Source organism: Halichoerus grypus, chromosome 10 (assembly GCF_964656455.1).
Source record: "Halichoerus grypus chromosome 10, mHalGry1.hap1.1, whole genome shotgun sequence".
Classification (NCBI taxonomy): domain Eukaryota; kingdom Metazoa; phylum Chordata; class Mammalia; order Carnivora; family Phocidae; genus Halichoerus; species Halichoerus grypus.
The window spans coordinates 89,598,267-89,625,310 of NC_135721.1; the positions used below are offsets into that span (position 1 = coordinate 89,598,267).

Sequence of the window (27,044 nt, forward strand, 5' to 3'; positions counted from 1 at the left end):
TCTCCCTCTCCTTCGCTCCACCCGCCCCCAAAAAAAGTTATAATCAGGTTTTTGACTGCACAGGAGGTTGGTGCAGCTAATCCTCATGTTGTTTAAGGACCAACTGCACAAAATCAGTAGTATTTCTATACATTCACAATGAACAATAAAAATGAAATTAAGAAAACAGTTCTAGTTACAATAGCATCAAAAAGAAAAGATATCTTGAAATATTAAGTCTTCTCATAAAGGAACATACAATTTCATCATTATACCAAGTCTTCCTTCATACTCCTGACTATAAAGTTCCATAGTTTTCTCATTTCCTGTGAAGACGATTATTGGAGAATTAAAAACATTCTTTTTTTCTAATTGTGGTATGGACCTTTTCCAATGCATATTTTAATTTGTAAATTCTGGTATGTAGGAAAGCTATTGGAGTTTATTTGGCAAATGGCCACTTTTTCATTCATTAATTTTTTACAGTTTTTCAGTTAAGTCTTTTGGATTTTGTCTGAAGACAACTATCAACTATTTTTTTCTCTTCCAGTTTTTATAGTTATATTCTGTATTTTTTCTTGCTTTATTAAATTACACTTCCAGAACAGTGTTAAATCATGCTGATAGTGAACATCATCTGTCTCTAGTGTCTTACTCCTCAGTCCTGCTTGTTTTTGATTACTGGTTTGAGATATGAATATGATCTTGAGGGAATGTCCTTTTTAAATATTTGTTATTGAGGGCGCCTGGGTAGCTCAGTTGGTTAAGCGACTGCCTTCAGCTCAGGTCATGATCCTGGAGTCCCTGGATTGAGTCCCACATCGGGTTCCCTGCTCGGCGGGGAGTCTGCTTCTCCCTCTGACCCTCCCCCCTCTCATGTGCTTTCTCTCTCTCATTCTCTCTCTCTCTCAAATAAATAAATAAAATCTTAAAAAAAAAAAAAAATAAATAAATATTTGTTATTGGGACTGCATGTTGAACTTTATTAGCCTTTTTAGTACCTCTCTTTTATCCTCCCACTATTCCTGTGGCCAATCCTTACGCTTCTGTAGTAAAACCTATGTGGACATACTTTGTTAGTCTTACTGTGTTCCCTGCACTTGATTTTTATTTAATTGGTATAAAATATACCTAACATAAAATTTACCATTAAATGTACAAGTCAGTGGTATTAAATACATTCACATGGGTGACATCACCACTATCCATTCCAGAATTTTTCCATCATCTCAAACAGAAGCTTTGTACCCATTGAATATTAACTCCTCCTTCCCACCCCATGCCCCACCCAGCCTCTGGTAGACAGTATTCTACTTTATGTCTCTTTGAACTTGACTGTTTTAGGTACCTCATGTAAGTGGAATTATAGAATACTTATCCTTTTGTGTTTGGCCTATTTAATGCAGCCTAATATTTTTAAGGTTCATGTATGTTGTATCAGAATTTCGTTCTGTTTTATGGCTGAATAATATTCCACTGTATGTGTGTATCACATTTTGTTTATCCAGTCATCTACTGAGGGAAACAGGTTGCTTCCATCTTTTAGCTGTTGTGAACATTGCTCTACAGATATCTTGTTTGAATCCCTGTTTTCAGTTCTTCTGGGTATTTACTCAGGAGTAGAATTGCTGGATCATATGGTAATTCTGTGTTTAACTTTTTGAGGAAGTACCAAGCTATTTTCCATAGCAGCTGCACTATTTTACATTCCTCCCTAATTTGCTTTTATATACAGGATTATTGCATCTCTTTGTATTTTCAAATTCATTGGTAATTTTCTTTGTGGGACTATATTGATTCTGTTTGTCGATTATACTAAAACCAGCTTTGATTTTGAACATTCTCCCTGGTTTCCTGTGTTCTGCCACAAATGGTACGCTATGATAATTACCTGTTTCCGAAAACTTATGGGGGGAGTGCCTGTCTGTCTTTCTGGGCTCAGTGTCGTTCAGGGATACAATTCTTTTTTGTTTTGTTTTGTTTTGTTTTAATTTATTTTTTTATTTATTTTGTTATGTTAATCACCGTACATTACATCATTAGTTTTTGCTGTAGTGTTACATGATTCATTGTTTGTGTGTAACACCCGGAGCTCCATTCAGTACGTGCCCTCTTTAATACCCATCACCAGGCTAACCCATCCCCTGACCCCCTCCCCTCTAGAACCCTCAGTTTGTTTCTCAGAGTCCATAGTCTCTCATGGTTCGTATCCCCCTTTGATTCCCCCCCTTCATTTTTCCATTCCTACTATCTTTTTTTTTTTTTTAATATATAATGTATTATTTGTTTCAGAGGTACAGGTCTGTGATTCATCAGTCTTACACAATTCACAGTGCTCACCATAGCGCATACCCTCCCCAATGTCCATCACCCAGCCCCCCCATCCCTTCCGGCCCCCACCACTCCAGCAACCCTCAGTTTGTTTCCTGAGATTAAGAGTCTCTTATGGTTTGTCTCCCTATCTGGTTTCATCTTGTTTCATTTTTTCCTCCCTTCTCCTATGATCCTCTGTCTTGTTTCTGAAATTCCTCATGTCACTGAGATCATATGATAATTGTCATTCTCTGATTGACTTATTTCGCTTAACATAGTACCCTCTAGTTCCATCCATGTCATTGCAAATGGCAAGATTTTGTTTTGTTTTTTTTTTTTACAGCTGCATAGTATTCCATTGTATATATATACCACATCTTTATCCATTCATCTGTTGATGACCATCTTGGCTCTTTCCATAGTTTGGCTGTTGTGGACATTGCTGCTATAAACATTGGGGTACATGTAACCCTTCAGATGACTACATTTGTATCGTTGGAGTAAATACCCAGTAGTGCAATTGCTGGACATAGGGTAGCTCTATTTTTAACTTTTTGAGGAACCTCCATACTGTTTTCCAGAGTGGCTGCACCAGCTTGCATTCCCACCAACAGAGTAGGAGGGTTCCCCTTTTTCCGCATCCTCGCCAACGTCTGTCGTTTCCTGACTTGTTAATTTTAGCCATTCTGACTGGTGTGAGGTGGTATCTCATTGAGGTTTTGATTTGGATTTCCCTGATGCCGAGCGATGTTGAGCACTTTTTCATGTGTCTCCTGGACATTTGGATGTCTTCTTTGCAGAAATGTCTGTTCATGTCTTCTGCCCATTTCTTGGTTGGATTATTTGTTCCTTGGGTGTTGAGTTTGATTTAAGTTCTTTATAGATTTTGGATACTAGCCCTTTATCTGATATATCATTTGCAAATATCTTCTCCCATTCTGTCGGTTGTCTTTCAGTTTTGTTGACTGTTTCCTTTGCTGTGCAAACGCTTTTTATCTTGACAAAGTCCCAATCGTTCCTTTTTGCCCTTACTTCCCTTGCCTTTGGTGATGTCTCAAGGGAGAAGTGGCTGCGGCTAATGTCAAAGAGGTTGCTGCCTGTGTTCACCTCAAGGATTTTGATGGATTACTGTCTCACATTTAGGTCTTTCATCCATTTTGAGTCTATTTTTGTGTGTGCTGTAAGAAAATGGTCCAGTTTCATTCTTCTGCATGTGGCTGTCCAATTTTCCCAACACTTTTTGTTGAAGAGGCTGTCTTTTTTCCACTGGACATTCTTTCCTGCTTTGTCGAAGATTAGCTGACCATAGAGTTGAGGGTCCATTTCTGGGGTCTCTATTCTGTTCCATTCATCTATGAGTCTGTTTTTGTGCCGGTACCATACTGTCTTGATGATGACAGCTTTGTAATAGAGCTGGAAGTCTGGAATTGGGATGCCACCAGCTTTGGTTTTCTTTTTCAACATTCCTCTGGCTATTTGGGGTCTTTTCTGGTTCCATACAAATTTTAGGATTATTTGTTCCATTTCTTTGAAAAAAGTTGATGGTATTTTGATAGGGATTGCATTAAATGTGTAGATTGCTCTAGGTAGCATTGACATTTTCACAATATTTGTTCTTCCAATTGATGAGCATGGTACGTTTTTGCATTTCTTTGTGTCTTCCTCAATTTCTTTCATGAGTATTTTATAGTTTTCTGAGTACAGATCCTTTGCCTCTTTGGTTAGATGTATTCCTACGTGTCTTATGATTTTGGGTGAAGTTGTAAATGGGATTGACTCCTTAATTTCTCTTTCTTCTGTCTTGTTGTTGGTGTATAGAAATGCCTTTGTATAGAAATTATCTTTGGATTGATTTTACATCCTCCCACTTTACTGAATTCCTGTATAAGTTCTAGCAGTTTTGGGGTGGAGTCTTTTGGGTTTTCCACATAAAGTATCATATCATCTGCAAACAGTGAGAGTTTGACTTCTTCTTTGCCAATTCGGATGCCTTTTATTTCTTTTTGTTGTCTGATTGCTGAGGCTAGGACTTCTAGTACTATGTTGAATAGCAGTGGTGATAGTGGACATCCCTGCCGCATTCCTGACCTTAGGGGGAAAGCTCTCAGTTTTTCCCCATTGAGAATGATATTTGCTGTGGGTTTTCCATAGATGGCTTTTATGATATTGAGGTATGTACCCTCTATGCCTATACTCTGAAGAGTTTTGATCAAGAAAGGATACTGTACTTTGTCAAATGCTTTTTCTGCATCTATTGAGAGGATCATATGGTTCTTGTTCTTTCTTTTCTTAATGTATTGTATCACGTTGATTGATTTGAGGATGTTGAACCAACCTTGCAGCCCAGGGATAAATCCCACTTGGTCACAGACACATGAAAAAGTGTTCAATATCGCTCGGCATCAGGGAAATCCAAATCAAAACCTCAATGAGATACCACCTCACACCAGTCAGAATGGCTAAAATTAACAAGTCAGGAAATGACAGATGTTGGCGGGGATGCGGAGAAAGGGGAACCCTCCTACACTGTTGGTGGGAATGCAAGCTGGTGCAGCCACTCTGGAAAACTTTATGGAGGTTCCTCAAAAAGTTGAAAATAGAGCTACCATATGATCCAGCAATTGCACTCCTGGGTATTTACCCCAAAGATACAAAAGTAGGGACCCGAAAGGGTACGTGCACCCCGATGTTTATAGCAGCAATGTCCACAATAGCCAAACTGTGGAAAGAGCCAAGATGTCCATCAACAGATGAATGGATAAAGATGTGGTATATATACACAATGGAATATTATGCAGCCGTCAAAAGGAATGAGATCTTGCCATTTGCAACGACGTGGATGGAACTGGAGGATATTATGCTGAGCGAAATAAGTCAAACAGAGAAAGACATGTATCATATGACCTCACTGATATGAGGAATTCTTAATCTCAGGAAACAAACTGAGGGTTTCTGGAGTGGGGGGTGGGGTGGGAGGGATGGGGTGACTGGGTGATGGACACTGGGGAGGGTAGGTGCTCTGGTAAGCGCTGTGAATTGTGCAAGACTGTTAAATCTCAGATCTGTACCTGTGAAACAAATAATGCAATATATGTTAAGAAAGAAAAAAAGAAGAAGAATGTAGCAGGAGGGGAAGAATGAAGGGGGGGCAATCGGAGGGAGAGAAGAACCATGAGAGACGATGGACTCTGAAAAACAAACTGAGGGTTCTAGAGGGGAGGGGGGTGGGAGGATGGGTTAGCCTGGTGATGGGTATTGAGGAGGGCACGTTCTGCATGGAGCACTGGGTGTTATGCACAAACAATGAATCATGGAACACTACATCAAAAACTAATGATGTAATGTATGGGGATTAACATAACAATAAAAAAATTAAAAAAAACCCATTCTACTCTTGAAAAAAATAAATAAAAGCAAAAAAAAAAAAAAATCCCACTTGGTCGTGGTGAATAATCCTTTTCATGTACTGTTGGATCCTATTGGCTAGTATTTTGGTGAGAATTTTTGCATCCATGTTCATCAAGGATATGGGTCTGTAATTCTCCTTTTTGATGGGGTCTTTGTTTGGTTTTGGGACCAAAGTAATGCTGGCCTCGTAAAATGAGTTTGGAAGTTTCTTCTTTAAATGTTTGGTAGAATTCCCCTGGGAAGCCGTCTGGCCCTGGGCTCCTGTTTGTTTGGAGATTTTTGATTACTGCTTCAATTTCCTTACTGGTTATGGGTCTGTTCAGGTTTTCTATTTCTTCCTCATTCAGTTTTGGTAGTTGATACATCTCTAGAAATGCGTCCATTTCTTCCAGATTGTCAAATTTGCTGGCATAGAGTTGCTCATAATATGTTCTTATAATTGTTTGTATTTCTTTGGTGTTGGTTGTGATCTCTTTCATTCATGATTTTATTTATTTGGGTCCTTCCTCTTTTCTTTTTATAAGTCTGGCCAGGGGTTTATCAATCTTATTAATTCTTTCAAAGAATCAGCTCCTAGTTTCGTTGATCTGTTCTACTTTCTTTTGGTTTCTATTTCACTGATTTCCGCTCTGATCTTTATTATTTCTCTTCTCCTGCTGGGTTTAGGCTTTATTTGCTGTTCTCTCTCCAGCTCCTTTAGGTGTAGGGTTAGGTTGTGTATTTGAGACCTTTCTTGTTTCTTGAGAAAGGCTTGTATTGCTATATACTTTCCTCTTAGGACTGCCTTTGCTGCATCCCAAGGATTTTGAACAGCTGTGTTTTCATTTTCATTGGTTTCCATGAATTTTTTTAATTCTTCTTTAATTTCCTGGTTGACCCATTCATTCTTTAGTAGGCTGCTCTTTAGCTTCCATGTATTTGAGTTCTTCCCACCTTTCCTCTTGTGATTGAGTTCTAGTTTCAAAGCATTGTGGTCTGAAAATATGCAGGGAATGATCCCAATCTTTTGGTACTGGTTGAGACCTGATTTCTGACCCAGAATGTGATCTATTCTGGAGAATGTTACATAGGCACTAGAGAAGAATGTGTATTCTGTTGCTTTGGGATGGAATGTTCTGAATATATCTGTGAAGTCCATTTGGTCCATTGTGTCATTTAAAGCCTTTATTTCCTTGTTGATCTTTTGCTTAGATGATCTGTCCATTTCAATGAGGGGGCCTGTTCAAGTCCCCTACTATTATTGTATTGTTGTTGATGTGTTTCTTTGGTTTTGTTATTAATTGGCTTATGTAATTGGCTGCTCCCATGTTAGGGGCATAGATATTTACAGTTGTTAGATCTTCTTGTTGGATAGACCCTTTAAGTAGGATACAGTGTCCTTCCTCATCTTTTATTACAGTCTTTGGTTTAAAATCTAATTTGTCTGATATAGGGATTGCTACCCCAGCTTTCTTTTGATGTGCATTAGCGTGATAAATGGTTTTCCACCCCCTCACTTTCAATCTGGAGATGTCTTTGGGTCTAAAGCGAGTCTCTTGCAGGCAGCATATCGATGGGTCTTGCTTTTTATCCAGTCTGATACCCTGTGTCTTTTGATTTGGGCATTTAGAGTAGATGTATTGAAAGATACGAATTTAGTGCCTTTTTATTACCTGTAAAGTCACTGTTTCTGTACATTGTCTCTGTTCCTTTCTGGTCTATGTTACTTTTGGGCTCTCTCTTCACTTAAAGAATCCCTTTTAATATTTCTTGCAGGGCTGGTTTAGTGATCACAAATCCTTTCAGTTTCTGTTTGTTTGTCCTGGAAGCTTTTTCTCTCCTTCTATTTTGAATGACAGCCTAGTTGGATAAAGTATTCTTGGCTCCATTATTTTTCTCATTTAGCACCCTGAATATATCATGCCAGTCCTTTCTGGCCTGCCAGGTCTCTGTGGATAGGTCTGCTGCTAATCTAATGTTTCTACCCTTGTAGGTTACGGACCTCTTGTCCTGAGCTGCCCTCAGGATTTTCTCTTTGTCTTTGAGATTTGCAAGTTTCACTATTATATGTCGGGGTGTTGACCTATTTTTATTGATTTTGAGGGGCATTCTCTGTGCCTCCTGGACTTGAATGCCCATTTCCTTCCCCATATTAGGGAAGTTCTCTGCTATAATTTGCTCCAATATACCTTCTGCCCCCCTCTCTCTTTTCTCTTCTTCTGGGATCTCAATTATTCTAATATTGTTTCATCTTATGGTATCACTTATCTCTCGAATTCTACCCTCGTGATCCAGTAGTTGTTTATCTCTTTTTCTCAGCTTCTTTATTCTCTCTCATTTGGTCTTCTATATCACTAATTTTCTCTTCTGCCTCTTTTATCCTAGCAGTTAGAGCCTCCATTTTTTATTGCACCCCATTAATAGCCTTTCTGATTTCAGCTTGGTTAGATTGCATTTATTTCTCCAGAAAGGGATTCTCTAGTATCTTCCATGCTTTTTTCAAGCCCAGCTAGTATCTCTATAATCGTCATTCTGAACTCTAGTTCCGACATCTTATTAATGTCCGTAGTGATTAGGTCCCTGGCAGTTGGTATGCCTACTGTTCTTTTTTTTGAGGTGATTTTTTTTCCGTCTTGTCATTTTGTCCAGAGGAGAACAGATGAATGAGAGAACAACATGCTAACAGGGTAACAACGACCCCAGAAAAATATACATGAAACAAATCAGAAGAGACCTGAAACTGGTGGGGAAAGAAAGGGAAAGAAAAAAAAAAAAAGAATATGATCAGGCAGGTGAATAGATCAGAGCCACACACTAGATTTTGGGCGTATTCTGGTCTGTTCGAAGAAACTGCCTCCCAAAATTTTAAAGAAAGAAAAACTTATATATGTACAAAAATAAGGGTAAATACGATGAAGGGCTGGAATATGACTATAAAGAGGAAAATTATAAAAGATTTCATAAAAGGAATTGATAAGAAGTTGGTTGAAAAAAGAAAGAAGGAAAAAAAAAAAAAAAGAATGTGATCAGGCAGGAGACTAGAACAAAGCCATACACTAGGGTATAGTTTGGTCTGTTAGAAGAAACTGTATCCCAAAATTTTAAAGAGAGAGAAACATATATATATATATATATATATATATATATATATATATATATACACAAAAAATAAGGTTAACTACAATGAAGGGATAGAATATCACTCTAAAAAAATTTAAAAGATTTTTTATAAAATTGGTAAGATAGGATGTTGGTTGAAAAAGGGAAAAAGAAAAATTAAAAAAAAATAGGAAAAAAAAAGAAAATTAAAAAAATTAACTTTGAAGGACTAAAGAATTGGGGGAAAAAGCCATGAATTCTATGTGCAGTATTCCCCTAGCGCTGGAATTCTGCCGTTCTCATTGATCAGTAAACTTGGTCTTGGCTGGCTGTTCTTGCTGATCTTCTGGGGGAGGGGCCTGTTGCTGTGGTTCCCAAATGTCTTTGCCGGAGGTGGAATTGCCGCGCCCTTGCTGGGTCCGGGCTAAGTAATCTGCTCCGGTTTGGTCTCGGGAGCTTTTGTTCCCTGCAAGCTTTCCCTACAGCTTTGGAGGACGAGAGTGAAAATGGCGGCCTCCCAATCTCCGCTCCAGAGGAGCGGAGAACTCGGGGCCCGCTCCTCAGTGCGCCCCCAGAGAAAAGCAGCCAATCACTCCCATCTCCCCGGTCTCCGGCCGTACTCCGTGTTCATCCGGCCTGTGACCCAGTGTTTCTATCTCTGGCACCCGACCCTGTGTGGAGTCTCCAAACCCAGCAGATCCCTGCGGTGCGCTCCTGCGCTGCTCCTCCCCGGGGAGGAAGGGGAGTCTGCCCAGATCTGCCGCTTGTTGGGTCCCTGCTGGAGGAGCAGTGGCCCGACTGTGCCGCGGATCACAGTTTATGGCAATCCCGAGCTGAGAGCCCGCTCCTTGGGTCCGTCTCTGCAGCCGGCTTCCCTGCCAATCCCTGGGAGCTCTGCTGCACTCAGGCACCCCCGGTCTTTCTGTGACCCTGAGGGTCCTGAGACCACACTGTCCCACGAGGGTTCCACCCCCCGCTTAGCCACTGGAGCGACGTCCCTCAGTGGAGCCAACTTCTAAAAGTTCCGATTTTGTGCTCCGTTGCTCTATCACTTGCCAGAAGCGGCCGACGGAGGCCCCCTCCCCTGCCGTCTATCCTCCGGAATATCGCCTTGGATTCACTTCTCCGCATGTCCTACCTTCCAGAAAGTGGTTGGTTTTCTGTTCAGCGAGTTGCTGCTATTTTCTTTGATCGCCTGTTGAGTTGGTAGGTGTTCAGAATGGTTTGATCCCTATCCACCTGAATTCCTGGGACCAGATGAAATCCAGGTCTCCTACTCCTTCACCATCTTGCTATCCCCCCCCCCCCCCGGGATGTAATTCTTCAGTAGCTTTACCCAGTACCTCCTTTGGTTATAGGTTTCATTCCTTTTTTTTCTAACAATTTGAGAAGATTGTCACTATTTATGTTTTCTTACAAAATAGTCTGTATCATTGAATTTTAGAAATTTTATTAGCTTAGCAAAGCATGTGATACTCTCTATTAAAAGAAATTTAATGTGAGGTTACCTCACTTTTCTGGTCCCTAATTTCGTATATTCTCTTTTTAGCCCAGAACTTACTGGGGTTTTTTCTTGCTTTTTCTTGAATAAACAGCTCTTGGATTTGTTAATCAATTTTGTATTTCTTATGTTTGAACTTTTTTAAATGAAATATTTTTATCGTGCTGATTATGCAAGTGTAATAGACTTTTTTTTTCTCTGTACACCTTTTAAAAAGATTTTGACTTGCTGACAAGATTTATTACTGACCATAGCACTGATTGAAATAAAATGAAGTGAAATTAAATTTCATTATGGGAACTTATACTCCTAGGTATTAAAAGAATGTGTACTTAATTATTAAATACAGGCATACCTTGGAGATGTTATGGGTTTAGGTGTAGACCACCGATAAAACAAATACTGTAATAAAGCTAATCAAAGTTTTTGGTTTCCCAGTGCATATAAAAGTTAAAGTTATATAAAAATGATGTTTATACTGTTGTCTATTAAGTGTACAATAGCATTATGTCTAAAAAATGTATGTAACTTAATTAAAAATATTGCTAAAAATTGTTAACCATCATCTGATCTTTCAGCAAGTCATAATCACTGATCACAGGTCACCATAATAAATATAATAATAATGAAATGTTTGAAATATTGTGAAGCTTACCAAAATGTGACACAGAGACATTAAGGGAGCAGATACTATTGGAAAAATGGCACCAAGAAACTTGCTTGATGCGGGTTGCCACAAACCTTCAATTTGTAAAAAACTCAGTATTTGCAAAGCACAGTAAAGCAAAAAGCACGCTAAAATGGGGTGTGCCTGTATTCATATCAAGAAATAGCATCAGCAGTCTAGAAACTCATGTCCTGTATAAGGAAAAGCTCCCAGGATGAGAGGCAAAAAAGTGTGCTCCCAGGGGGCACACTTTACAGGCAGATAGAGCACCGTTGCAGTCAGGGAGCCAGGAGGTTCTAGGGAGTACCCTGCTGAGAACACCACGCGGGCTGTATTTCCAGATTACAAAAACCTTGTCCTTTAGTTATAGAACTCTTACAGAACTTAATTATTTACAAGTCTAGAACTTTCTAATTAAAATAATGGTATAAATATTCTAATATAAGAGCTATGGAGTTTTCAAAACAAAATAGATTCCACTTGTTCTGTGAATTTCTTAGTGTGCTATATACTGTTGGTTCCATCTACAGTTACTAACCACTGATTGCCAGTCCAGCAGTGTCCTCATTTCTCACCCTTGGCTTCAGGTTTCCTGGGGAGTCCCGAAACACTTGATAGCTACAAGCAACATTTTTGTTGTTGTTCACTTAAGAAAAACTTTATTTTTAAGTTTTATTTTATTGTCATAAGAACACTTAACATATCTACTCTCTTAATAAGATGTGAAGCATACAATGCAATATTTTTTTTTTTTAACATTTTTTATTTATTTGACAGAGAGAGACACAGCGAGAGAGGGAACACAAGCAGGGGGAGTGGGAGAGGGAGAAGCAGGCTTCCCGCGGAGTAGGGAGCCCGATGTGGGGCTCGATCCCAGGACCCTGGGATCATGACCTGAGCCGAAGGCAGACAGCTAATGACTGAGCCACCCAGGCGCCCCTACAATGCAATATTGTTAACTCTAGGGATGATGTTGTACTGTAGATCTCTTGAACTTACTCATCTTGTGTGATTGAGACTTGATGCATTTGATTAATAAATCCCAGTTCCCACTCCTTGCCACCCCTGACAACCACCATTCTATTCTGATTCTATGAGTTTGAGGATCTTAAACTTTGCTTTTAGAGCAGCTTCAGATTTACAGCAAAATCGAGCAGGAAGTACAGACACTTCCAGGCTCCCTCTGCCCCCACACATGCAATCTCCTGAGCAGCCAACATCCTGCACCACAATAGAACATTTATTATAGTCAGTGAGCCTACAGTGACACATCATCATCACCCAGATTCTGTAGTTTACATTCGGGTTCCACTTGGTGTTGTACATTCAGGGGTTTTAACAAATGTGTAATGAATAGTTCCACTGCCCTAAAAATCCTCTGTGCTCTGCCTGTTCATCCTTCCATCCCTGCTAACCCCTGGCAGCCACTAATCTTTTTACTGTCTCCATAGTTTTGTCTTTTGCAAGGTGTCGTATAGTTGTGGTTATACAGTACGTAGCCTTTTCAGATTGGATTCTTTCACTCAGCAACAAGTTCCACAATATTAAGTTTTCTCCAAGTCCTTTCGTGGCTAAATAACTCATTTCATTTTAAGCTAAATAACATCCAATTGTCTGGATGTACCACAGTTTGTTTATCCATTTACCTACTAGAGGACATCTTCATTGATTCCAACTTTAGGCTACTATAAATATTTGTGAACAGGTTTTTGTGTGGACTTAGGTTTTCTACTCATTTGGGTAAACACCAAGGAGTGTGATTGCCAGATGGTATGGTAAGAGTATATTTAGTTTTGCAAGAAAGCGCCAAACTGTCTCCCAATGAGGCTGCACCATTTTGCATTCCCACTAGCAATGAGTGAGAGTTCTTGTTGCTCCATGTCCTCATCAGCATTTGGCGTTGTCAGTATTTTGTGTTTTGTCCATTGTAATATGTGTCTGGTGGTATCTCATTGTTTTAATTTCAAATTCCCCAATGACATATGATGTCCAACATCTTTTCACATGCTTGCTTCTCGTTTATATATCTTTTTTGATGAGGTGTCTGTTCAAGTCTCTTGCCTTTTTTTTAATTGGGTTGTTTTCTCATTGTTGAGTTTTAAGAGTCCTTTGTGTATTTTAGACAATAGTCCTTTATCAGATTTGTCTTTTGCAAATATTTTCTCCCAGTATGTGGCTTCTCTTCCCATTCTCTCTCTCTCTCTTTTTTTTTAAGAATTTTATTCACTTGAGAGAGAGAGAGAGAGAGAGCACAAGCAGGTGGGGGAGGGGCAGAGGGAGAGGGAGAAACAGACTCCACGCTGAGCAGGGAGCCAGACGGGGGGCTTGATCCCAGGACCCTGACATTTTGACCTGAGCCGAAGGCAGATGCTTAACCGACTGAGCCACCCAGGTGACCCTCTTCTCATTCTCTTCATGCTGTCTTTGGCAGAACAGAAGTTGTTAATTTTAGTAATAAAGTCTAACTTATCAATTATTTCTTTGGTGGACTGTACCTTAGATGTGGTTATCTAACAAGTCATCACCCTACCCAAAGTCACCTACATTTTCTTCTGCCATCTTGTAGGAGTTTTATAGCTTCACATTGTACGTTTAGCTCTATGAGCCATTATGAGTTCATTTTTGTGAAGGGTGTAAGTGTGTGTCTAGATTCATTTTTTTGCATGTGGATGTCCAGTTATTACAGCACCATCTGTGGACCAGACTCTTTTTTCCCCATTTTATTACTCTTGCACTATTGTCAGAGATCAGTTAACTATATTTATGTGGCTCTATTTCTGGGCTCACTGCTATGTTCCATTGATCTGTTTGTTCTTTCCCGAGTACCACACTGGAACTGACTGTCAGCCTGCAGCCTCCCCATCTCTCCGAGGGCTCCAGGCTTCCTTCCCCAGACTCCTTGGCCTTTCCTTGGCCCTTCTCCACCCCTCCTTCCCTCTGAGGTACAGGTCTTGGTCCCTTTCACATTGTTACCAAACGGTTCAGCCAAGGCTTGCTCTGGGATCTACCCTTCTAGGAGGCAGCAGGAAGTTGTAAATTGCACAAATTGTCCTTTTCTAGAATAATTTGTTAAAAAGTCCCATCAGAAAATGTCTACAGATCTATGATCATTTGAGAGAAAGTCTCAGATTGCGCGTTGAGTGCTCTGATTTGGGCTGCTTTTCCAGAAAGAAAGACCAGGATGAAGGCGGGTAGAATGCTCATAGGCCTGGAGGAATGTGGGGGCGGAGGTCACCTTGGCCAGCCCCCACACACTATGTCAGGCTTCTTGTCTGGGAGTAAGTTACTCAGCTCCTTGGAAGTTGCTGTGTGCTCTGTGAAAATGGGGCTAATATTTACTTGGACAGATTGAGAGAACATGAAATCCAGCAAATTGGTCAGATTTATTAATGATTACTTATATTTTACTTGCTATTTTTTAGATTCTGTGGCTGATTTTTTTTTTTTTTTAAGATTTTTTTTAATTTATTTATTTGAAGAGAGAGACACAGCGAGAGAGGGAACACAAGCAGGGGGAGTGGCAGAGGGAGAAGCAGGCCTCCCGCCGAGCAGGGAGCCCAATGCGGGGCTCGATCCTAGGACCCTGGGATCACGACCTGAGCCGAAGGCAGACGCTTAATGACTGAGCCACCCAGGCGCCCCATTGTGGCTGACTTTTTTTCCATTATTTTGTTTTTGTTTTGTTAATTATCGATTCTTAGGAATCGCACAGAAATATACAGTAATGTCCAGTGTTCCCATCCCCCAACCTCCTTCAGTTTGAGGTAACATCTAACGCAACTATAGTACAAAATCAGCCCTAGGAGATTGACATTGATGCAATCTATAGAGCTTATTCAGATTCCACCAGTTAAAAATACACTCATTGTGTGTGTGTGTGTGTGTGTGTGTGTGTGTGTGTGTGTAATGCTGTGCAATCTCATTACATGTGTAGCTTCATGGAACGACTGTCACATGAAGGTGCTCACCTATACCACCCCTACCAGGCTCCTTCATGCTACCCCTTTATTGCCACCCCTATCCCCGCCCTCCCATCCCTAAACTAGGGCAACCACTAATCTCATCTCCATCTCTATCACTTTGTCACTTAAAGAACATTTTTATAGACGGACTTACATAACATGTGACCTTTTGGGATTGATTGACTTTTTTAACTCAGTATATTTCCCAGGTTCATCCAAGTTGTTGCACAATCAATAGTTCATTCTTTTTTATTGCTGAGTAGTGTACCATGGCCAGTATGGACAATTTGTTTATCCACTCACCTCTTGAAAGGCATCTGAGTTGGAGCTATTATGAATGGAGCTGCTGTAGACATTCATGTACAAGTTTCTACATGAAAATAAGTCTTCATTTCTCTGGAATAAATGCCCAAGAACACAACTGTTGGGCTGTATCCTAAGTCCATTCATTGTATTTATTTTTACAGTTCCTTTCTATTTCTTGACAAGTGATTCTGGTTATCTGTTTATGGTACTGCTAATATGAGTAACCTTTAAAGACAAGCACACTGAATCATTGTACAGCCTATGGCAAAAGTTGTTCCTCTGTGTGTGGATGTGTGCACTGTAGAGAAAGGTGGGCCTCCGTGATTACTCCAGGTCACATGCAGGTAATAAATGGAGGTGACGCTTTCCTCAGCTGCGTGGGAAATGTTCATTCTTATTAGTAATCAAGAACAGGGAATCTTCTAGCAAGGAGTAACTACATTAATAGCAGTACTTCCAGCAATAAGTGGAGGTTTGCAACTAAAGGAATTTCTGAGAAAATGAACAAAATTGTCACAAGAAGTAGGTAATAATTAAGAAATTAAGAAAATGATATATTTTTCCAGACGTTGTTTATATCCTCCTTCTCTCTTGTTTCTTCTTGATAAATTCTTTTAACTTTATAAGGAACAGACAGTTCCTATCTTGTATAAACTATTTTGAAATATGAGGAAGATGAAAAGCCACTGTCTGTGGAGGACGCCGAACCCTGAAATAGCACAGAAAAAACAATGCGGGTTTCACTAATGAACAGGAATACTTTTTAGGTGAAATGATATATCAAAGCAGAAGTCTGTTGCTGTCCTGGCCATCTTATTGGGCTTCTTTCACTCGGCATAGGTTTTTTTTTTTAATTTAATTTAATTTTTTAGTGTAATCTCTACCTCCAATGTGGTCTCGAACTCATGAGCCCGAGATCAAGAGTTACATGCTCCTCTTACTGAGCCAGCCAGGCACCCCTCACTCAGCATATTTTGAGGTTCATCCACATGGTTGCATGTATCCATAGCTGGTTCCTTTTTCTTGCTGTGTACTATTCCATTCTAAGGACAAATCATGGTTTGCTTATCCATTCACTTGTTGATAGACATTTGTATTATCTCAGTGGCTATTTTGAATAAAACTTTCATGAGTGGTTTTTTTTTGTTTTTTTATTTTTATTTATTTGAGAGCGTGCACACTAGCGGGGGGAGGGGCAGAGGGAGAGGGAGAGAAAGAACCCCAAGCAGACTCCATGCTGAGCACAGAGTCCGATGTGGGGCTCAATCCTATGACCCCCGAGGTCAGGACCTGAGCCAAAACCAAGAGTCAGATGCCCCACTGACCCAACCACCCAGGTACCCCCTGTGAGTGTTTTTGATCAAGTCTTTGTGTGGATATATGCTTTCCTTGCTCTGAGGACATAAAATTACAAGCTGTGTGAATACCTTATAATGGCCAGATTTATGCAGGCTCTAGAGGGTGAGTGACCAAATTGTGCAAGGGACATAGGAATGGCCAGTGTGGCCAGAGCAGAGGACTGAAGCATGAGCTTTGCATCTGGCATTTGATGGTTGTGCATTTGATTGCAGGCTATTTTCTTTTTTATGGGCTCTCCATTTTCTCTCAGAATGAAGTCCTGAATTCTTCTTGGCCTCTTTGGACCTCTCACATTGTGCCCAGCCTTCCCTTTCAGGCCCATTACTATGCCCAGTCCCTGCTCTTTCCCTTAATGAGAGTAAGAAGACTGTGATGACAGCTTAGATATATTGTGGACCCGAAACTCATATGTGCACTCTATGTGCATTATTGTGTGTAATCCTTCCAGGAGCCCCACAAAGGAGGTACCACTTTTATGCCCTCGGTGCAGAGAATAAACCACAGCTCAGAGAGGTTAAGTGATTTATCCAGGATTGCACAGCTAGTAAGTGGTAGGTTAGAAGTTAGACTAGATCATCTGACTTCAGAGCCAGCACCTTTAACCACAATGTTACACACCCTTCATCACTGGAAGGGCAGATTGTGCATGGAATTTAAGATGCCATTTTAAACTATTCTTCTACATCATCTAGTTAACTCCTATATTCCTAACTTAGTGTTTCCTCCCAGTGGTCCCTTCCCTGGCAGCCTGGACTGGGTCAGATTACCCTGAACCACGTGCCTCTCTCAGAGCTCTGTGTCTGCCCCACTGAGCTGGGAGCACAGCATGGATGCAGAGACCTTCCTTTGCTTCCTTTAGTGTCTGCTGCCCAAAGAGTGCTAGCACTGAGTAAACCAGGTGAATGAGTGAATGAGTTATACTGTCAGATACGCACGTTTGTCATCAGCTTTGCTGAGCTATTATTTACACATACAAATGTGTAACTACAATCAAGATAAAATTATTTTGATTACCCTAAAAGTTCCCTGTGTGCCCCTTGCAATCTCCCTCCATCCCCAGCTACCACTGTTCTGTTTGTCTGTCTCTATAGTTTTGTCTCTTCTAGAATTTTAGATAAACGGAATCATACGGTATGTAGTCTTTTGTGTCTGTCTTATTTAGCAGAATGCTTTTGAGATGCATCCATATTATTGCATGTGTCAGCAGTTCCAGGTATATATTTAAAACCACTTTAAATATTTATTTTGGAAACAGTCCAGAAATAAATACTTAACCCCACTCAGGTTTAGACTTGGTTCATAAGTTAGAGCAGCGGTTTCCAAGGGTCCTCCCCAAGATCCTTTCAGAGTGTCCACAAGGTCGAAATGATTTTCATTATAACCCAAAGATATTATTTGCCTTTTTTACTCATTGTCTCAGAGTTTTCCAGATGCTGCCTGACATGTGGTATTGCAACAGATTGGATGCAGAAAGATATGAGAATCCATCTGTCTTTTATTAAGCTGTCTGGCTTAAAGAAATTTGTAAAAGTGTTAATGCTGCTCTCCTCACTAAAAGTTTTTGTGTTGGAAAATATAATCACTTTTTAAATAACAAATGTTAATTATATTAACATTTAATGGCTTTCTTGTTATTAGATGCATGAATAAATATTTTTAAATTGTATTTTAACTTCTCACATGACAAATAGTCATAAATATAAACCGTGTAAACAGAAGCTCTTTGGGGGCTTCAGTTTTCTAGTTATAGAGAAACCCTTAGTCCAAGGAGTTTAGAATCTCTGGACTAGGGACATTTTTGAAAAGGCATCAGGAATAGGATAAGGCAGTCTTGGAGCTGCGTGGGCTTAGAAGAGGATCTGGAGACCTGGCCTACGTTGCCTGGAGAAGGGGCCTCCATCCGGTGGTGCCAGATGGAATGTGGGCTGGAATGCAAGGACAGGCAGTGTCAGCTACAGTCTCACTGTCAGCCCCCTGCTCGCTCCCCAGACCTGGTTGGGCAGGTTCTGTTGATGTTTCAGCTTCCTACAAGGAGCCAGCGGGCAGCCCATGCCTGTGGCTGTCTTGCAGGACAGCGATCACCGGCCTAGAGCCAGCCACTTTCCCCAGATGAAGCTGCTGCTACGATCTGACTTCAGGTTGGGCACTTGCTGGGGAGCTGACTGATGTCTGTGCTGTGTTCTGATTCCAGGGCAAGCACAGGAAATCATCAGGATGGTCCGTTGGCTTTCAGGAGAAACTATGTACCCTCCCCCTTCCCGCACAATAGAGTTCTAAGCTCAGATTGAAAGACTGTCTAAAATAATTATTTTAACAAAAGCAGGTGGGAGGCTAGTCTTATTACTGGCACAGTTATTGTGGGTAAAGCGACATGTAGATTTTGGTTAGTGATTTTGATAATGCTGTTAATAAACGGGAGCAAAATTGCACCTCCAGTCTTTGACCTGTTAATTGCTCTTCTCTTGCAGGCGAAAGGGCCTGTGGTTCCGACTGAGGAAGATACTTCTCTGTGTTCTGGGGTTGTATGTTGCCATTCCATTTCTCATCAAACTATGTCCCGGGATACAGGCCAAACTGATTTTCTTGAATTTTGGTAAGTACCACGTGCCCATTTTGCCTTGAATTTTAGTAAGAATTCATTTGCATGATGATTTATATATTTTTATATCTACCACCCAGATCAAGAAATAGAACATTTCTATTACCCAGAAAGCTCCCAGTGCCCCTTCCCAGTTACAGGCTGCTGCAATGACTGCGTTGTTCTCCAGGGCTAACAGTTGTGTGCACAGGTAACCCCTGCTTGGCTGGGGGTCCTGCTTTAGTGGCAGTGGGTGAGGATGTTAATGGTGTTGTGTTGGAGGTGCTCTGCCCTTGTGCCATCTAGGAGGCTCACTGTACTTGGAAAAGATAACCACTAAAAGGTGACCACCTTAAACAAAAATAATTAGGACTTTTTTCTTTAAAAATAAAAAAAAATCAGCCTGACATGCTTTGGTTTCTATGGAATTATATGCTCCCTCTATAGGTGTTGTAGTCTCCCTGAGTTAACTTAGACCTTGTGTGTTCCAAAGGTGTTTTTTTTTCATGCTGTGTATTTACTTTTGTGCAAGTAAGAGGAGGAAGGTCCAGAAGTCTCAAGCTTAGGAAATAGAAGGCAGAGGGCTCCCAGGTACATAATTGCTGGGAATAATCCTCTTAAGGAGCATCATTTTACACCTACAAGATGAGGCTAGGAGGGAAGAGGCTGGGTCTGCGAGTGTTAGGGTTTGAAGGTAGAACGTGGTGCTTGGCGCACAGCAGGTACTCCATAAGCAATGGCCTTCAGCTTGAGTGTGCAGGTATGCGTAGCATCTGAACCAGTCGAGGTGGGCTCTGTGCATGCTCTTAGCTGTTGGTTTGCAAAGAGTAGGTTTGGACCTTGTGTATTTGGGAGGAGAGGTTTGAAAGTTGGGGCTGATGCCGTGAGAAGAGGCAGCAGGGTTGCTGGTAGAGAAGGAAGGAGGAGGAAGAGCATGAAGATGAGGGGGAGGACAGACAGGACGTGTTGAGGTGGCTCCCGTGTGACTGTGGCCTGGGACAAGCAGGGGGTGGCACTGGGGCCAGGCATGTCAGGGCTACAGAACCCTCTTCTGTAGTAACGCGGTGCGCCAGGCTCTGTAGGTGCCTGGGCATGCGAGTTCGGGTTTATGGAGTCTACAGTGGACTTAATCACAGAAACTTGGAAGTCACTGGCTAAAAAGAGCATTTCTGCTCTCAAGAGGAACAGTAAGGAGGAGGAAGAGAAATAGTAAGGTCAGTGTTCACTACTTTGTAAATCTAAAGTAAGTTTTTTTAATTTGGTGTCTTAAAATAAGTATAAAATACTTACAGTATACCAAGAGGCATTTGATTTTTCTGACGGAAATGTAGCTGAACTTTGAGGAATTTATCCTCTCTATGTTTTTGCCAGTGTGAGAGGCACAAACTTAAAAGGAGCTAACAACATACTAAAATAAAGGGAGTTTTGATTTTCTGACTTTAACCCTTAAATGTCCACAGTCGGTCTAGCACAGAAGAGAGTTTGTGTTTACATATAAACACGAAGCTACTGGGTTGCAGATACCCTGATGGCAGACTTTAGGATGGACTCTGTATGGCTTTTCCTACTCTATAGGCCTCCGGGTGCCTTGACCAGGTGCCTTTGCCACATGGTGGGGTCCCAGGAAATATTTGAATTGACTTGCTTTTCTTCAGATCAATTATTTGGGCTACTTTAAACATAGCTCACAAATGTTGCTCGGTTGGTTTCCTAATGAAATGGTAGGATGTTCCACAGGAGCAGAACTTTGGGTTCTCCTAGTCCACCTCTACAAGGAGATGCCAGTCGCTTACCCTTTCCTTCCCCATGTCCACTGTGTGGCAGTGGGGTCGCCTCCTGCAGGGGTTATAAAGGAGATTGGTTAGCTGTCTGTGCTGCCTCCCCTGTGGGGGAATGGGGGTCTCCAGGGCTGGCCTGCAGTGGTTTGGCAGTTTCAGTCCATGGTGCTGGAGGGCCAGTGTGTTGGGGTAGCACCTCCATTTTTGTCTCCTCAAAATGCGAATCATGATCCTGTGAATTCCATTTGGACTCTAAAGGAAGTCTAAACAGTCTTTTGGGTCTCAGAACATAATCACAGAATATATTCTTAAGTTCACACCAAATCTATCTGAAATCACATTCATAAATCAGATAAATAAACTATAGAAAAAACATAGCCCCATGATTTAAGTCATTATTCTACTTTAAATATATTTTCATAAGCAAAAACTACATGAGCATTCCAAAAACAAAAGATTAACTGAAAAGCCCTGAATGGCAGTGAAGAAGAAAATGAAAATCATTCTGAGGAAATTGTTAACGTTGTTGCTTATCTGTCTGTTTCCTGTCGGTCTCTTTTGTCTGAGTCTCTACACATAAACATGAGTATGTGTGCTTTTCACTACTCAGGTTCAAAAGTCTGATTCCAGTGTCAGTGATGTTGGGTGATACCCAGTATTTTGTGGTCTTGAAGTCTAGATGACTAGATTGAAGTATAGTTGGCATACAGTAGGATGCTAATTTCAGGGGTACAACACAGAGGTTTGACAATTGTATGCATTACTCAGCGATCGTCACAGTAAGCGTAGTCACCATCTGTCAGCATACTGACTTACTACAGTAGTGTTGACTGTATTCCCTATGTTGTATGTCTCATCTCCATGTGTGTATTTAACTGGAAACTTGTACCTTTTCACCTCCTTCCCCTATTTTGCCCATCTCCCCACCTCCTCCCCCTCTGGCAACCACCAATTTGTTCTCTGTATTTGTGGGTCTGTTTCAGTTTGCTTGTTCCTTTGTTTTGTTTTTTAGATGCCACATGTAAGTGAAATCCTATGGTATTTGTCTTTCTCTGTCTGACTTATTTCACTTAGCATAATGCCCTCTGGGTCTACCCATGTTGTCCCAAATGGCAAGATCTCATCCTTTTTTATGCTGAGTAATGAAGCCTAGATATCTTCTCTGCAGTTCTTTGCCCTCGGATCTAGAACCATCTCTTGGTGGGAAGGAATGTTTTGGTTCAGAGGCCTGCACAGAACTGCTCCTCTCTGCACATTACCTTGGGCCTTTTTTGGGAAATAGGTTAGATATATGAATTATGTATTTGTTTTTAAAGCAGAAGGCCAGCCAGCCTGCTTCAACATTCTCCAGGATAATAATCCTTATGCTTCCTCTTTCTCCTTCCTCTTAGCAGTCCCTTTTAGCCCTTGATAGCTTTCTTTCCTTTTAAAATTTTTTTGAGTAGTTGACACATAATATTACATTAGTTTCAGGTGTACAACATAGTGATTAGGCTATGCTCACCATGAGTGTAGTCACCATGTGTTACCATAAATGTGATTACAGTATCATTGGCTATATTCCTCATGCCATGCCTTTCATCCCTGTGATTTACTCATTCCAGACCTAGACGTCTGTACCTCCCACTTCTTTTCCCCTATTTTGCTCATCCCCCCATGCCTCTCCCCTCTGGCAATTATCAGTTTGTTCTCCGTGTTTACAAACAGATCAGGTCTGAGTCTGCTTTTTGTTTATTCATTTGTTTTTGTTTTTGTTTTAGATTCCACGTATAAGTGAAATCATACAGTATTTGTCTTTCTCTGCCTGACTTATTTCACTTAGCATTATACCCTCTAGGTCCATCCATGTTGTCACAAATGGCAAGATATTGTCCTTTTTTATGGCTGTGTAATAGTCTAGTGTGTGTGCGGGGGGTATTACATTGTCCTTATCCATTCATCTATTCATGGACACTTGGGTTTCTCTCATATCTTGGCTATTATAAGTAATGCTGCAGTAAACATGGGGGTGCATGTATCCTTTCAAATTAGTGTTTCCATTTTCTTTGGGTAGTAGTGGAATTATTATATCATATGGTATTTCTATTTTTAATTTTTTGAGGAACCTCCCTACTATATTCCTTTCTTATCCCCTTTCCTTTTATGGAAACCCCTACAGCCCCCATCACAGTGTTAGAATTTGATAGAACCCAGAGACCCCTCTGCCCTCCCTTGTTGGCACCACACCTCTTCCAGTGCATCAGTGACTGGGATGAGAGGTAGCCCCGATATTTAAAATCCTCAGGCAGTCAAAAGTGTCCATTATGGCTAAGTAGCTGTAGTCTCTCACCCTATCATGTATTTTGCAGGTGGACTAAAGAAGAGATGATAGAATAGGTTGTTTTTCATTCAGTCGTGTCCTCACTGGTTATTCACTGAACACCGCTTGTGCAGGATCCTCTCTAAATCATGCCCATTGGTATGTGGTTGCCAATAAATGACAGTGCAGCCAGAGGGTGAATAATGAAAAATGGGAAGGAAGGGAAGTCAGAGGTGGGGTTGAAGCAGCTGGATGTGTCTTGCGAGCCTGTGGACACAGCATGTGTGTATTGGGTTCCCGGGTTGTGCACTTGAGCTGTATGTGAGGCCGAACTTGTATAGCTAGCAGTGAGGGGCTGGGTCACTGTCCCAGACTGCTCACTCCTGCCCCTGCCATGGGCCCTGTGGGCCCTGTGCTGTGTCCCTCCTCCAACCCTGTGGATGAAGCAGCGCCCCAAGGGTCATGGGGCCAAGGGATAACACAGGAGGTCAGAGGGCCCTGGTACCCAGCTGTTCCTGGCCAGCAGGAGTGAGGTGTGTTCTGGCCTGGGCATAGCCTGCCACCCTCCTCTTGCACCCCTTGACCCTGTCCCTTTGTGGCATTTTGCTTACTCCGACCAGTAGTTACCAGTGGTTCCTCTGGCCACACCTCTCTGGAGCTGTCTGACCCCCTGGACCGACCATGGACCTCTACTCTCCGGAGGAGCCTCATGGGAAGGGAGGCACATGGGTGGCATCTGCTGGACTCAGCGCTTTCACTGCCTTCTTTTTCACGGTTATTTCTAAAACAGAAATAAAAGTGGACTGGAAGACAAGTTTTGTGGAATGAGGTCCTCCTGGAGGAGAATCTGGCTTCTCAGTTTCTAAATTTCTCAGGCCTGGAAGCTTTTGGGATTAGCTGCTAATCCTCATTAAACAGTTTTCACAGGTAGGGAGTTCCCTTGGAGCTGTGGGGTTGTGTGGAAGTAGCTTAACTACCTTCTTCCCCAATCCAGAACCCACCGAGGCCTGAGAGCTGAGCCAGTGGAAGCCAAGTGCCCTCAGCCCTTGATGACACCCACTTTCTGTTTGGCATGGGGCTGGGGGTGGGTAATTCTAGTCTCAGGAGCAAAATTAAGGGAATCTGGGTGTGGGGTTGAACAGTGGGCACGGGGTTTGGGGTTTTCAGAGTTTGTTTTTTTTTTTTTGAAAGATTTTATCCATTTATTTGACAGAGAGAGATACAGCGAGAGAGGGAACACAAGCAGGGGGAGCGGGAGTGGGAGAGGGAGAAGCAGGCTTCCCGCGGAGCAGGGAGCCTGATGTGGGGCTTAATCCCAGGACCCCGGGATCATGACCTGAGCTGAAGGCAGACACTTAACGACTGAGCCACCCAGGCGCCCTGGTTTTCAGAGTTTTATTGAAGTCATTTCACTTCACAGTTGTGAGATGATGAACAGGCACATGAAGCTGCAGCTGTCAGCTCCCATGGCATGGAACAGTGTCCCAGAATGGAGATTGCAGGAGTAGGTACCTGCGTCTGAACCAGCACGGGAAACAGGCCCTTGCCAGCCTCTGTCTGGTCAGGAGCCTTCTCTGAGTCCCGTTGCCAGAGTAAAATATGACCTCCGTAGCATGGCTGCTTTGGTCCCCGGGGGCAGGTGTAAGAAATACCACCAACTGAGTGGCTTAAAACAACAGAAATTTATTCTCTCTCACTTCTAGAGGCTGGAAGCCTGCAATCAAGGTGTCAGCAGGGCCATGCTCTCTGAGACTCTGGGCACAGTCCCTCCTGGCCTCCTCCGGGCCTCTGCTGGAGGCCAGGAGTCTGGTGTCCCTGACCTGTAGCTGCACCGCTCCAGCCTCTGCCTCTGTCGTCACGCAGCTGCCTCCTCCCGGTGTCTTTCCACTGTCTTCCTCTGTCCTTGTCTGTGTCTGCGTCCCAGTTTTCCCTTTTGATAGGGACACCAGGTCTACTGGATTGAAGTCCACCTTATGACCTTGGTTTAGCTTGATTGTCTCTGTAAAGACCCTATTTCCAAATAAGGTCACATTCTGATTGGCTGGGGGTTGGGACTTCAGTGTATTCTGAAAAGGACCTGAGGGCCAGTTCGTATCAGAGCCATTGACCTTTCTTCCTTCCTGTCTGATGAGTCAAGAGTGCAGGCTGTGGAGTGGCTGCTGGGTGCTGCCAGGTCTGTGCTGTGGGAGCTGGTGACCTCTGAGCTCTGAGGTGGAAGAGCTGGTGTGCACATCGCAGGAGGCGCCGCAGGAAGGCGCACGCGGCACGGGGCCGGCATGGCAGGAGCACCAGGACATGTGATGCCACCTCCTTTGATGGCCCTTTTTCTTTTGAGAGAAAGTCATAATTAAAGTTTAAAAAATTTAGCCTTCTCCTTGGTGAAGAGGTGTATTAAGAAGCTGAAGGTACAAGTGGCAGCCCTCACGGGAGGATTTATCTCCTTGCATGGTCTGAAATGCTCAGGGAATTTCTGGGGAAGTGTGCCTCCCCATGTCCTCACGAGTGGGTATTTCATTTCTTCAGCAAATGCGTAGTGAGCTGCAGTGGGCATTGGAGGAGTGAGAGCTAAATGTGCAGGTATGTGGCGGGAGAGTACTCAGAGAGGTCAGCAAGTGCAAAGGTTGTGGCTCAGGAACAGGGTGGTAGTGGGAGATGAGCACGTGTGGCTTGGCGCCATGTGGGTATGTGCAGTTACGTAATGAGACTGCTCTCTTCACCAAAGAGAACTGTACGGAGGTGTGTGACTCTTTTTTTTTTTTTTTTTTAATATTTTATTTATTTATTTGAGAGAGAGAATGAGATAGAGAGAGAGAGCATGAGAGGGGGGAGGGTCAGAGGGAGGAGCAGACTCCCTGCCGAGCAGGGAGCCTGATGCGGGACTCGATCCCGGGACTCCAGGATCATGACCTGAGCCGAAGGCAGTTGCTTAACCAACTGAGCCACCCAGGCGCCCCGGAGGTGTGTGACTCTTATACAAGGTGGGCTTGGCTAGAGGCCAGGACCATCCTGCTGTCTGTCCTTTCCCCCTTTGGGAGTTGCCATTTGATAAAGTGAGTAAATCTCACCTCACAGTTTTGGTTTTTTTGTTTTTTGTTTTTTGTTTTTAAGTTTTTCAGTCTTTGGGGCGCCTGGGTGGTTCAGTCATTTAAGCATCTGACTCTTGATTTCAGCTCAGGTCATGATCTCAGGGACATGAGATTGAGCCCTGTGCTGGGCTCCACGCTGGGCTTGGAGCCTGCTTAAGATTCTCTCTCTCCCTCTCCTACTCCCCTACACCCTGCTCGCATGCTCTCTCAAAAAAAAAAAAAAATTAAGTTTTTCAATTTTTAACTATAGCTTTAAAAATTGTGTTCACCACAAGCAGTAAAAGCACAACAGTATATAAAGGAAAAATTAAATATCCCCACCTGCCCATGCATGCATGCGTGCATGTGTGTGCGCACACACACACTTTGGTAACAGCCTGACCTGTGTCTTCCTTTATTTCTTTCCGAGTCCCATGTGGGTTGTGATGTTGAATACATTTGTTTGTTTTTACAGTAACATTGTGGGACTGTGCAGCATATCTGGTCATCTCACTCCTTCTCTGCTCTCCTACCTATAGTTCGTGGACGTTCCCCCATGTCATTGGGTCTTAGTTGGTCTCCAGCTAATGGCCCCTGGATTTTCCATAGTGTGGGTGCATTATAGAATTCTGCTCTGTTGGCAGGTGACCTGTTAAATGTAGGGCACCTGTTGTACAGTTCCATTTGGCGTCACTCAACTCTAGATGGGCTCTGTGGATTCCCTCATCTTCTGCTGTCATGTCTGCATGAA

The 27,044-nt window shown here is 42.2% G+C and overlaps 1 protein-coding gene across 5 annotated transcripts in view; it reads left to right on the top strand.

Annotated features, from left to right (window-relative positions):
* ABHD12 (abhydrolase domain containing 12, lysophospholipase) overlaps positions 1-27,044 on the top strand; it is an 89,524-nt gene that overhangs the window by 36,926 nt on the left and 25,554 nt on the right. For 4 of the 5 annotated variants that reach the window (XM_078056827.1, XM_036110023.2, XM_036110027.2 and 1 more), the window contains exon 2: positions 19,042-19,166. In XM_078056827.1, the coding sequence (XP_077912953.1) occupies positions 19,042-19,166 (125 nt within the window). Of the gene's footprint in view, positions 1-18,568; positions 18,712-19,041; positions 19,167-27,044 lie in introns of those variants that run through there. The other variant, XM_078056826.1, reaches the window with a different exon arrangement.